At 40.7% G+C, this 12,640-nt stretch overlaps 1 protein-coding gene across 10 annotated transcripts in view; it reads right to left on the bottom strand.

Moving 5' to 3' along the window:
* The window catches only part of robo1 (roundabout, axon guidance receptor, homolog 1 (Drosophila)), a 229,592-nt gene that overhangs the window by 125,122 nt on the left and 91,830 nt on the right, over window positions 1-12,640 (bottom strand). The window contains exon 1 of one of the 10 annotated variants that reach the window (XM_085184215.1): window positions 8,991-10,614. The exons of 8 other annotated variants lie outside the window; for them this stretch is intronic. In XM_085184215.1, coding sequence (XP_085040341.1) covers window positions 8,991-9,051 — 61 coding nt within the window. In that variant the 5' untranslated portion in view covers window positions 9,052-10,614. One more of the 10 variants, XM_085184218.1, reaches the window with a different exon arrangement.

Genomic DNA, 12,640 nt, shown 5'->3' with positions numbered 1-12,640 from the left:
GAGAAACACACACACTAAAAATAATGAATTTTCAACAGGCACCCATGGGACACAATTGTGAATGAGTTGCAGTTCTTCCTGATACCAATCTGCTACAGTCAGTGTCATTAGACAGAAACAAAAGCTGTCAAACTCTGCAGAAGGCCATCGGGGCAGATTTCATTCCTACAGGATAAGTATAATAGCTATTCTTTATTATATCAATTCACTGGGAAGAAGAGGAAATCTGCAGTGGAAAAGACTGGAATGCTTGTTAGGATGCAGCCTGTCAAATTGGCTCTGGAGACCGCAGGCAGATGGGATGAACAGAGCAGCGTGGATGCAAGTACAGAGTCCGTCTGTCTGCATGCATGTGTGTCAGTCTGTCTGGTATCTATCTATCAATCTATTCACAATGTGTGTGTTTATGTGTCTTTGAGCAGACTTGCAGGCTCCTCAAGTTGACCCTGTATATTCACAGCGATGACCTGAGAAGAAAACCTAGCTCAGACTTCTCATGAATGCCGGTGTCAAAGATGTCATTCCATCAGCAGTGCAGATACCCCAGGAAAAGAGTTGTAATTAATATGGAGTGCAGATGACAGGCTTGGACCTTCTATTAAGGAGCTTCATGCAGCACAGTCAAGGCTTCAAGTAAGAGTGGGGAGGGGATGGGAGGGGATGGGGGGGGGGGGATTACTGAAAGAAACACAAGGGAGCAAGACTGGGCAATTACTTCTTGTTTTTGTTTTCCAGCATTGCCAGTTTTTAATGAGGTTTGACCAGTGTGATCTCAGGGATACATCAAAGCTTTCTACAACAGCAGGGTAGGAGAAGCAGAGGTAATTGAATACACTGGTACATTTATTTCCCAACAGGGGACAGTGAGTATCTCACTGCTGACTTACGCAAGCTGCTAGACTTAAAATCCTCAAGTGATTAATACAATTGTATTTCAGCAAAATTCAGTGTTTACTGTTTTTGAAAAAATAAAAAAGCATTCAAGCAAGAATTATGAGCATATTTCGATGGGAATGGCACAGTAGAGTGAATGTAAATAAAACCGTTTGCTTAATTTAATTTCGAAAAGTGCTGCCTGCTTAGTTTTGTGTCAATAACAATATGAGCAGGTGATTCTCTCCTCCCAAGGTCGCTCTCTGGGCTAACTGCAGTATTTCTGTCCAGCCACTAGACATGTGGGGACTGAAGGCAGGGGAGGGGCTGAAAGAGCAGTGAGGAGGAAGAGGGACCAGCACACTCAGCTGGCACAGCCCAGTCGTGGGGAGTAGGGCATGTGGGCTTAATGCCAAGAAAGAGAACTGCTCTGAAGACATGCCAATGTGAATCGAGGCAGGCATGGCCAAAAGCACCTAATGCTTTTTTAAATGTTATTTATTTGATGGCAACAGTGATACAAGTCTACTTTGGACCAGCGTTACATTACAGTTGCTTAGTGCAAAGCTGAGGACCTTAACTTCTTATGTGGGCTATTCTAAACGCTCAGCCAAAAACATTCTGTAGTAAATCTCAGACAGCTGCATGCAGAAAGGGAATTTCATTTATTGCATTCAGTCGAGGGCACAGTGGTAACATCTGAATGTAGAAACCCGGCACATTTCCTTCTGGTGCCCTTTAGGTTAAAGGGCAAATACAGAGCACATAGTATTGATGTGTCAATGTGTGCAAGCTTAGGTATTGGCATATGCAACAGCGGTTCACATACTGTTGGCTATGATGGTATTCTTAAAGTGAAACGTGGCTCCCACAGCATAGGTTAAGACTCTGTGGAGCCATGTGGCAAAATCCCAGATACACCAGCATGGGCCTGCTGAGTGGGACATGGCCCTAGTCCAGCCAAATGGAACACAAATTGCCCCAAACTGTTCAAAACCTTGCTTGGAAAAAATTTAAGTGGGATGTAAGGCTTGCCATGTGATGCACAGTAAATATTTGGTCAAAATTAATGAAGGGGCAAAGTCTGCCAAGAAGCCTTTTTCTAGACGTCCACAGAGGGGAGACTGTGCCCAGTCTGGCATTAAAAAGAAATTTCCTTTTGCAGACAACTGCTCACTGGCCTGAATGCTTTCCAGCACCCACTTACCACGTCTCTTCCTCAAAACATACACACCAACTGTCCAGGTACACAATGTAATGAACCAAATACTGCTTCCTTTGATGCTTCAAAGTGAAAACAACTTGATCGCAAATTTAGTTACTCCCCTAATGATTTTCAGACAGTACTTCATCATATATGCAGTGCAATACATTATGGTGTAAAGTCTTTTAGGATAACGGGAAATATGACCACATGTGGAAATGTGTGGAAATATACATGAAAATAGAGCACACAAAACAAAAACCGAGTTTGTAAAATTTAACAAGCTTGTAAGTCAATATTTGGTATGACCAATGCCAATGTATTCTTCAATACACTCCAAGTCTTTTAGACAAACGTTCTTGTAATTTCTTTAAAAAGTCTTCAGGAATAGTTATTCAGGACATTCAAAGTTCTCCTTTGGATGTCGGCTGCCTTTTGTGCCATTGTCTATCAGGATGCCACACTGATTCAAGTTAGTTAGATTCCTTTTTATGCTGAATACTCCACAGGTCACTGTTAAGTCATTTAACAAACAACAACAAACCAAAAAAAGAAAGAAAGGAAAACGGTCAGGTTCAAGGACTGTAATTAAAATGAATGAAAAAGCAGCCAATGGCCAAACTTTAAAAGATCTTCAGAAAGCCAGACCAGACCAGAGAATTATAAGTCTGGCTCATTGAAAGAAAAAATAAAGAAATAAGGCGTCGCTCAAAACTTTTGCACAAACTTCAGCTAAATTGAACATTAGTTAGATTTAGAAGCTACGAATGATAAGAAGAGCTCTGAATTATTTTGCTCTTGTCTAATATGCTCAAAGTAGTCCCATCATTGTCACTGTACACTGTGTAGAGGTGAAGAAAGAACTGTAGTATTTTCTGGTTATACAACCTGTCAAGACTACATTTTAGAAGGAAGTAAAGCCTTTCTACATTAATGACTTCTAAGGCAGGAAAGGTGAATCTGTCAAGGCAAAGTGCATACAGGGAAATGGGGATGAGGCCCTAAACCTACAATGAACCCGCTTTAAGTCAGAAGTATGAAGCTCACCACTGAGAGTTGCTGACTGACATACAGACAAATACCACAGCAATCTTATGTTTAAACGCTGAGGAAGCTGTCTTTCACAGAGTACCTACAATTGTTATTCAATTAGAGCTTTCATGGTTTAAGCAAAAGACGGCACATCAGAAGGAAAGAGGGGAGGTGACTGCAAAACAATCACACAGTTGAAGGAGACTGAACTCTTTACAGAAGAACTGAAGCAGATTTGCAAGTCTCTCGAAACTGAGAAGTGAAAACTTTCTGAAAGAGGGGAAATTCAGAGCCTTTACACATAATTAAAAGGCGTTATTCTTGTTCAAAGAGTTCAATAGCATTTGGACATTTTAGAGACTGTGGCACTTCAGACATTATCAACCAAGAAAATAAGAGGAAAAAAAAACAGTTTGGGGTTTTTGTGTGAGATTCAATGGTGACATCAGGTTTCAGGAAAAATAATGTCACCAATTCACAGAAAATATGTGAGGCTGATAGTGGGCTGGGATTAAAGTTAATCTCTTAACTCAGAGCAACAGTGTATTTACATGATGGAAAAGAAAAAAAAAAAATCACCCAGTTATTTGAAGCCTCCTCACCATGGTTACTGCTGAATGGTAGAACAGGCTCCAAAAGCAGTCTTGTAATAGTAAGTTTCAAGGTCACCTTCTCATTAATTATGTTTTTCAGTGCTTCCCCTTAAATAAAGTGCACCCCTCCTACTTTTATCACAGTCTTTTGTGTGACAGAATTAGCCCCCAGGAACCAGTAGATTTAGCTGCTGACACAACTCACAATAAGAGTGGCTTTTAATCATGAATCTGCACTGCATAAATAGATAACAAATGTTTCAAAACATAAAATAAACAGAATAATAATAAAAAAAAAAGTTTGATATAGGAAGACAACCTTGTCACCAAAGGGAGTCTTAACGGTGGCAGCATAGCTGAGAGGGGGAGGAACCAAATACATTAATCAACTAATTAGCAGTCTCTCTTTTAACTGCTAATTTAATCTATTCCTCTCAGCCTCTTTAATGGTATTTTCCCCTGTCAGTTATAACCAAAGGGAGGTTTAGCATTTCAAAAGTGTATCCAGGCCTTGAAATGAGAGGGTAATAGAATGGTCACAGAGGCTGGGAGGAGGCCTGAGCTCTGGGAGTGAGAAAGAAAAGACGGATACAGGGAAAGGCTGTCCTCAATGCCATCTCTCAGTCTCCCCAGTGGAGAAAATGAAAGGGAGGGAGGTCTGAACCTTTTTAAAATGCACAAGGCAGAGCACCCCACGGTAGCACAGCTTCACCGCCACAGCAAACGGTAGGCCCAGGGCAAGCCCTGTGAGAGTTCCTGAGCATGCAAATGTTAGACACATGAGGGATGTTGGCCATGGAGCCCGAAAACCAAACCAAACCCTCACCGCACCACTGAAGCTTTGTTCCAGGATCTTTTATTTACTCAGCACTTCTAAAAATCAACTTCACCTGTCCCCACATGTCCTCCTCTAAAAAAACCCAACTCACAGTTTACCACCTCTATCACCCTAATCAGCACATTCAGCAGTGCCATGAGGGAACAGTAAGAATATGCAATGTGCGCACAGGGAGCCATATCAAGAGTATTCCCACAAGCTGCCGTATCGTGGTATGTTTGACTGCTCCGTCCTCCCCTTCGTCCTCTGTTCTTCCTCCCTCCATCCCCCTTCAACACCCTAGGGTAGCCTTTGTGTGTAGCTGCACTCCTCCTCTCTCCTCACACACCCTCAGTCTCTGGTGAACTATTCTCTTCCCCTCCTCCATGCCTTACAATCGCCCCGTTAAGGCAACACAATACGGCCTCCTCGTCCCTTCCCCACAGGCTTTTTCTGCGTGTCGGCCTGCTTTATTTAAGAAAGACTCTGCGCTGACCAGTCACAAAAAAGGCAAGTCTTAAAAAAAATTGGGCCAAAAGAAAAAAAAAAAAAAAGAAAAGAAAAAAGTGGGGGATGGGTAAGAGGATGAAGAGATTTCTTAAGCCCCTTTCGCCACCCCACACAAACACAAGCCCCATGTGCCTGTCTTTTATTCTTGATCACATCTATATTACTGAAATGATCAGGACACCAGTAATACATTCAGGGTAGATCAAAAAAGCATGCATGTGTGATACAGAATCAAATGTAACTTGTAGGGCTCTGTAGGAAACAAAAAAGGTCTTTATATTTTTTAATAACAGAAAGGAAAGCTGTGGGAATTCTAAGGGTGCCATTTGTGAAATGGGACGGAAACCAGACAACACCTTTCATCCTATAAGGACACAACATTCATCACTTTTAGACCGAGTGGCAAGAGGGAATGTTTGTCCTCCACGTCAACCGACAGAACAAGATGCATTAACTATATTGGCCCAGGAGTCTAATAGCCTAGACATGCCTGCTGCCTTCAAATATCAGCCAGCTGCAGACTAAAACGCTTATACGACTTATATGAAGTTATGTTCCAGAGTATTCTTAGTGTAGACAGCTTATCTCTGTCTGGCTATACGTTTTTGGGGCTTAGACCGACAGACAACTTGACAGACAAAGTGATACTTGCTAAGTAAGTCATGACAACATTATCAGCACGGAGCGAGCAATACTCTACGAAACTCACACCGTCTAAACTGAATCCTGGTGAGACACAGCCGTTAATTCCTGTGGTACTTAAAATATCAAGAAGTTGACACAAAGGACATTGAGAAGTATCTTCCTCGTTTTTTTTTTGTTTTTTTTTAATCTAAATCCTCCGTTTCTCCTTGCAGACATCCGTATCAGTCGAGCTGCAGCCACGGCAAATTACAAACTATTGACATCAGATGGATTTGTTAATTAATCCAATTAAGCAGTCCTTTGAGGTCATTAAAAGAAGAGCAGTCGAGGGAAGGTAGATCATCAAGAGTCAATGCCTCATTTATCTGCCCTCAAACAAACTGTTTTTAAATGTTTATCTTGTCGGTCATTAATGAGTTAGCCACAGTTCTCATGGACAGGAAGAGCACACTCGCTGGCCTCCCACATTCCTCCATGTGTTTTCACTAAGCCAAAGTCTACCTAATCCCGGATCTTAGGGTGTAAAACCCAGTTTGATTCGGATTAGGATCAGATTAAAGTGTATTAGTGGAAGTTATGGAGCTACAGCTTTATGGACACCATCATCTCACGCAGGTGTGAGATTTTTTTATCTCAGAAAAAAAAAGGTGACACGACAGACTCAAGACTCAAATTTCTTAAGAAATCTGCTTTGCTTACCCAAAATCAGTTCAGAAGGTTAAACGCTCAGATAAATCATTACTTTGGGGCCATTTGAAGCAACTCCTAAACACTATTTCACAGAACTGATAAAGAGAAATGGGTAAGGGAAAGACTGGCTTTAATGAGCATGTTTCCAGGCCATGTGGTAAGAAGCCAGGAGACAGAGATATGTCTCACCTGTGGTCTCTGGCCATTAATTGGCTCTGGAACCTGCTGCGTCCTGTCATATGAAATGTTGTGATGTAGCAGGTGGAAGTGCTCCACGATTTATCAGCACTTATGGGTCAATTTGTCAAGACCTCCACAGCTTGATGCTGCCGGGGCTGGAGATGCTTACCGAGGTGGTACCACTCCCACTGAGTGTTTTTATCAGCATGAGTACACATTCACACTTAGGCACTCTCTTGGGCTGGATGTAATCACTCCAAGGGTTTATACCAGCATAAAAGCCAACTTTTAGAGGAAAGTCTGATATGTGCCTTAAAGGTAGAGCCTCCCTGTTAATATATATATCATTCTAACAACCCTTATTTCCTCAGAGTAATCCACAGCAAAAAAAAACTTCTGTGTGTGAGAAGCAGAGCCACCTCTTGCCCTCATCTGAATGGCACCTCTGAGGTGAGTGCAAGGTTTGATGAGCACTTGGAGGAGAGATAACAACCATTTAGTGTATAGCAGGAGGACAGATCATTCTGATAACAGGGCAAGACAAGACAGAAGGAGGTATCAATTTACACCCTTCACACACAGCAAAGCGGCAATAAGCAAGTCATCACAAGTCTGTCAGGGCAAAGGTCATTTTATCTCTCACTTGCTATTTCACAGATACAAGACGTATTAAAAATATATTCTCTCACCCAGGCTAAATCTTGAACGTGTAGAATAGGATACAAAGACATGTTACTAAATGCCACTGACAGTTTGCTTAAGGGATCTGATATATTCCCTACTCCAGAATAAAGTTCTCAGCCATGCAATTAGTGGCAAATGTGAAATATTTTTTCCTGGGAAGTGGCATGAAATCTAGTTTTCCTGACACTTGTGTCTAAATCAGGGCTAGTCATTATAGTATTTCTTGTCCAGTCCATCTCTCCCCAGAAAACATCCATTCACAGATGGGAGTAATTGGAAACTCTGCTCTCCGACAGGACGGGACCATTACTGGCTTAGGAGCCAGCTTAAGGCGGAGCAGATTCAGTTCTCAGCCCTCACCTCTGACCTGACTTCCTGTTTAGGTGCTACAATATTTTCTTGTAGGTTCACAAGCTCTCCCCATCACCATACAATAAACAATGGCCAAACTTGCATGAAACAAGTCAGAGGTTCAAATAACTCAATGCAGACAATGAAATCATGCAGAAACACTGAATCAAAAATGGATGAATATGGTCTGCCAGACCTTATAGGGAATGAACTGGATATTTTATTGGGGATAGGTCACTTTAAGGCTTAATAAAAGTCATTTAAGTGTGAGTATGAGTTTTGCTGACTATTACTTAGGTAATGAGGTGTGCAGTAGCAACAGTAAACCGTAGTAAAGGGTTCAAATGTCACTGCTATTTCTCTGACACAGTAGTTTCTTTACAAATATAATGTTTATTGAGCATCTTCCTGTATAGAAGTTATGATAACTAGTTTTTTTGTTTTGTTGTGCAGTTCTTTGTCTACAAAATGCCCCCATTCCAAACCCTCTCCTCTTAATGTCCTAAAATGAGGTTGTAAACATTTCTTCTCAACTCTGAAGCAGCTGACCTGGAAACCCCAGCTAGCACGGTCCAGAAACTCTATAAAGAGATCCATGTGATGGGTGAGAAGAAACAAAATGTGAAAGATAATAGGAGGGGGTAATGCAGGATTAGGCAACAAAGACACCTAAAACTGTTGTAGTTCTACATGAGTTGCATAAATTTGTATTACAAAACAACTGATGAAAAAAAAGAAAGAAAAAAGAATGATCTCTGTAATTTGATCTGCTGCAGCAGATTTTAATTTTATAAGCATAAAAATGGTGTTGCACTCAGCAATAATCGTGGTCCAGGGGGAGAATCTTGACATACACAGAAACATGTTCCCCATAGGGGCATGTGCTGTCTGTATGACCGATGATAGCTGCTCTTTCCACTCATCCCATAAGGCCTCAGCACTTTATGTGTGACTTTATGTGTGCTCAGCTTTTAAAAGTTAAGACAACCCCTTTACCCTGGATGTTGACTTTTGTGGTGAAAGAAAAAAAAAAAAAAAAAATCACAGTTTTGTGTACCTTTCTCATTTCAAAGCATGAAAGTGAAAGAAAATACATTAATAAAATAGGATCATCTTACAAAGGGCAGACCAATGACTACGACACACTTCCTAACAAAAGTCCAGCTCTCAAAATGTGTTTTCTTATTTCTGGGAAAGTTTGTAACTACATTAGTGCAGAAACCATTCTGCACGGAGTGCTCCTAAATCAAATACGTTTGTGTATCCACTGTCACTTAAATCATTTTAAAATGGCCTTTATAAAATTAAAGATTAAAACTTGAATTTAATTCTTCCCCGAATTTTTCATTTCAGCTAGTAAAACCCCAGTTAAAGGCCAGCAGATTACTTTGAATCATTACCAATGACTTACCTGAGCACACATGGAGAATTCCTAACAGAAATACAAATCCAATTAAAGTTGGAGACATCATTCAACGTCTCTCTTGTGAGAAATGTTCTCGTATAATCCAAATTATATAAATAAAAACTGAGGCATCCGCTTCTTCATGTCAAACTGCACTCAAAAGGAAAAATCTTAAAATCCACAGTTTAAAAACAAACACACCGATTTTCGTTTGTGAGTCCCCAAACGCAAATGATAAAAGTCCAAGATCAGTCCAACACGAGCCTGATATGGCTTCTTGGTGTAGGTGAAATTGGGAAGTTGAGATGGGAAAGAATAATACAGAAACAGTCCGAGATTTCAACACATGTTCTGTTCCAGTAGTCCAGTTCAACTGAATGATAGCATGAGTTAAATGTGTGCTAGAATCTCTCAGTGCAGAAGTGGCAGAGCTTTATCCTTTCTTTGGATTCATCCCGTTGCTGCTCTCACTGATCAACCAGGCTGGGTTGTTTAAATCATTTAGTTCCTTTGTGCAAAAAAAAGTAGCAAAGTAATAATTCCAGCGCAAAGCAAAACTTAAGTCCAAAAGCGCGTGAAATCACGCCAGCGGTCGCCAGAGTCCACGCTAAACTGCTTGCAGTCACATTATTTCATTCCAGTTCTGAATGTGTCACTTGAGATCGGAAACTTTGCGAGTTAGTCCTATCCTCTCTCATCCACCGGATCCGGACACAAGATCACTGCAACTTTTCCATCACTTTCCCCCCCGTTTCTCCTCCGCTGCAACTCCTATCACTTGTGCGCGTCGCAGACGCCGAACCTCAGGCGAGTGGGGGGGAATACGGATTCATATTCACAGGATTTCATTCAAGGAAAGCGGAATGCCTCGTCAGTTGGTATGCGCCTTTCTACCCCCTCCATAGACCCGAATCTTTCCCAGAGAGGAAATTTAACCTCTTCCCGCCTGGATCCCACCGAGCAGCGAAGTTTCACAGAGACAACTGGCAGTCTACTGTAATTTCTTTCAGTATGTCCAGTCATGAGACAAACCCTAGAAAACTAGTCTATCCGGATATGTGTTTTATTATTTCTGTGGCTCCTGACCACGAACATGCAACAGCCGATTCCAGTGCTATTCCTACAGGGATTTAATATAATGTTTTCACAACTCATAGTTAGTAGCCCCTGTAATGGGTTTAACATACTTTAAGGTTTTGTTTTCCCTCCGATGGTTTCATAGACCAGTCATTATGCAACTTTATAAACTACTTTAGGTATAACTTTAGGTATGTTATTTTAATCATTTTAAGCATTAGGCTAGAGTTGGATGAAATATCTCTTCTTTAAATATCCAATAGTGTTTTTAAAACTCCCTTTGTTTTACAGTACATGTAAAACAGTAGTCCTCCAGTCCAAGCAGCTAAATGCTGAGAGTGGGAGCTGAATTCATAACATGTTTTTCCAAATACCCCCAGCCTTTCCACCGTTTCAGATAAATAGTATGAATACATTTTAATATAAACCCAAAGAAAACAGCTCACAGTTATTGCGACAAAGTGCACCGTCCATGACCACACATAGTTAATTGAATTCTGACAGTATTTATATTCTAGCTTATCATTTCCTTAAAACAAAAACAACAACAAAAACAACAACAACAGAATAACCCATATAAAATGTGTCCCCCCCCCCCCCCCCCCCCCCCCCTTGTTTGTGAGATTTCTCTGCTATGGTCAGATCAGTGCAGAAAGATCCCAACTTCTGAGGCGCAATAGTAGGCATGACGACTTTAGACAGCGAGTAGCTGTCTAACATGTATAAATTACAACTCAGCAGGATAAACTATATACTTTATTAGAAGATCCAAAATGTGGAAAGAAAAAAAACAAGGAATAGCAAAAAAAGAGCCACTGAAAGACACATTTCCTCACATTAGATCAGAGCGTCTGTGTCGGATCAATTGAGCATTTGTTACCACACAGCGCCCTCCAGTGAACACTATGTGAAATAATCCAACAACGACTGCTTTGTGTCTGCTTTCGTGAAAGAAGGTGTGGCAGTATTACCACCTGGCACTGAAATATGTGCCCCAGCTTTTTTCAGACAACAAGGAAGTGTTCACACTGTGAAACCTGAGCACACTGGCTTGCTGTGATTACTCTTATAAGGCGTTCATCTTCATTAGAGGGAAGGAAACAGAGTATAACAAGCCCTAACAATCCTTTCTTTCTTTTACCATGACAGCATTTTGGATGGTAAAAATACAAGGATTATGAATACATAAATTAAAAATATTTCTCACACGCATGGTTTAGAACAGCTCTTTCTGCATTCTTAAGTTTAAAAAAAATATTCTTAGATCTACTTTAAGCCTTCACTGCTTTGATTGTTTCCTTCTCTGTGCCCCAGTTTTCACTCCTGCTGATGAACAATTCCACATGACTGACATATTAAGAGAGCAGTCTGTTTTTGTTTCTCATTCATCCATGTGTGCATTACATTACACTTTTACACACTCTATTCTCACTCCATCCTTGTGCCAGGTTTTCTTAAAAGCTTTTGCAGCCCTGGATCTCTAAAGTGGCTGTTCAGTTGATCACTACCAGTTGAATGGTAAAATTTCCTCTAGCCAGCAGCAGATGACAGTAACATAGAAGCAATTATCAGCTAAGTTCATGGTTAGCTCCATCAACACAGGAGGGTGTATGAAAATGCTGACTGCTACAAGAGGACGTGAGTATTTTAATGGCTTGATGTTGCCCAGCAAAGACTAAAATGTAGGTATAAAACTGAATTTCACATAGCAGACACAGTTATCTGTGTCACAGATCACTCATAGGGCTGTCTTATGTCTTTTTTCACATTAGCTACAAAAAAGGAAAATTGTTCCCAACAATAAAATGCCATTATGCTTTTCTTCTTGGACTCTAACCAGGACCAGGACAATAACTAAATATGGTCAAATTACATCAAAGTCTTGTGTAATCTGTCTTCTTGTATTTTATTTTCTTCTTTCTTCACTCTTCTTCTATGGTTGTTAAGAAAAGAAAAGAAAAGAGCCAGTACAAGTTATGATGACTGAGCTCTGTAAATGGAGGTTCTTTGTCCTCACACTTCCTTCTATAACCTTGATTAGACTAGCAAAGGCAAAAAAAGTGACACAATATCAAGGCTGTGATGGAAGAGCCAAGCTGAGAGCTTTTAACACTACAGCCTAACATTTCCTACAAAACATTTTCCAAGAATTTGTGAGGTAAAAAAGGACACAAAAACACCCGCTCCCAGACTGCAAAGTGCTCCAAATAATGTTTTAACAGTCGTTAACTATTTACATGGCATTGCAGTTTTGTACTTACTGTGAAAGACCTGGCTACACTTGTGGAATCGCCTCAAAGTCTGATGTTTTCTGTGAAGTTCAGGATTGTTTGGCATCTGTTTGCACCAATGGGACTTCTGTAATCCAGATAGGTGATGGGTTGCGTGTGGACCCTTATGGTCTTTAGGGACTCCCAGCATGACCAACATTGCAAACACCATCACCAGCAAACCAACAATCTGCATGGTGATAAGTCTACACAACACAGAGCCAGGGCAATGTAGATGTGCATATAAAAACACACCTTTCAAACAATCTACTGAAGTAAGGAAATTTCACAAACACTCCTTAATTCATC

This window comes from Neolamprologus multifasciatus, chromosome 14, assembly GCF_963576455.1.
Source record: "Neolamprologus multifasciatus chromosome 14, fNeoMul1.2, whole genome shotgun sequence".
Taxonomy (NCBI): Eukaryota; Metazoa; Chordata; class Actinopteri; order Cichliformes; family Cichlidae; genus Neolamprologus; species Neolamprologus multifasciatus.
The sequence above is the reverse complement of the archived record's forward strand: the minus strand, read 5'-3'. Positions and strand labels throughout refer to the sequence as shown.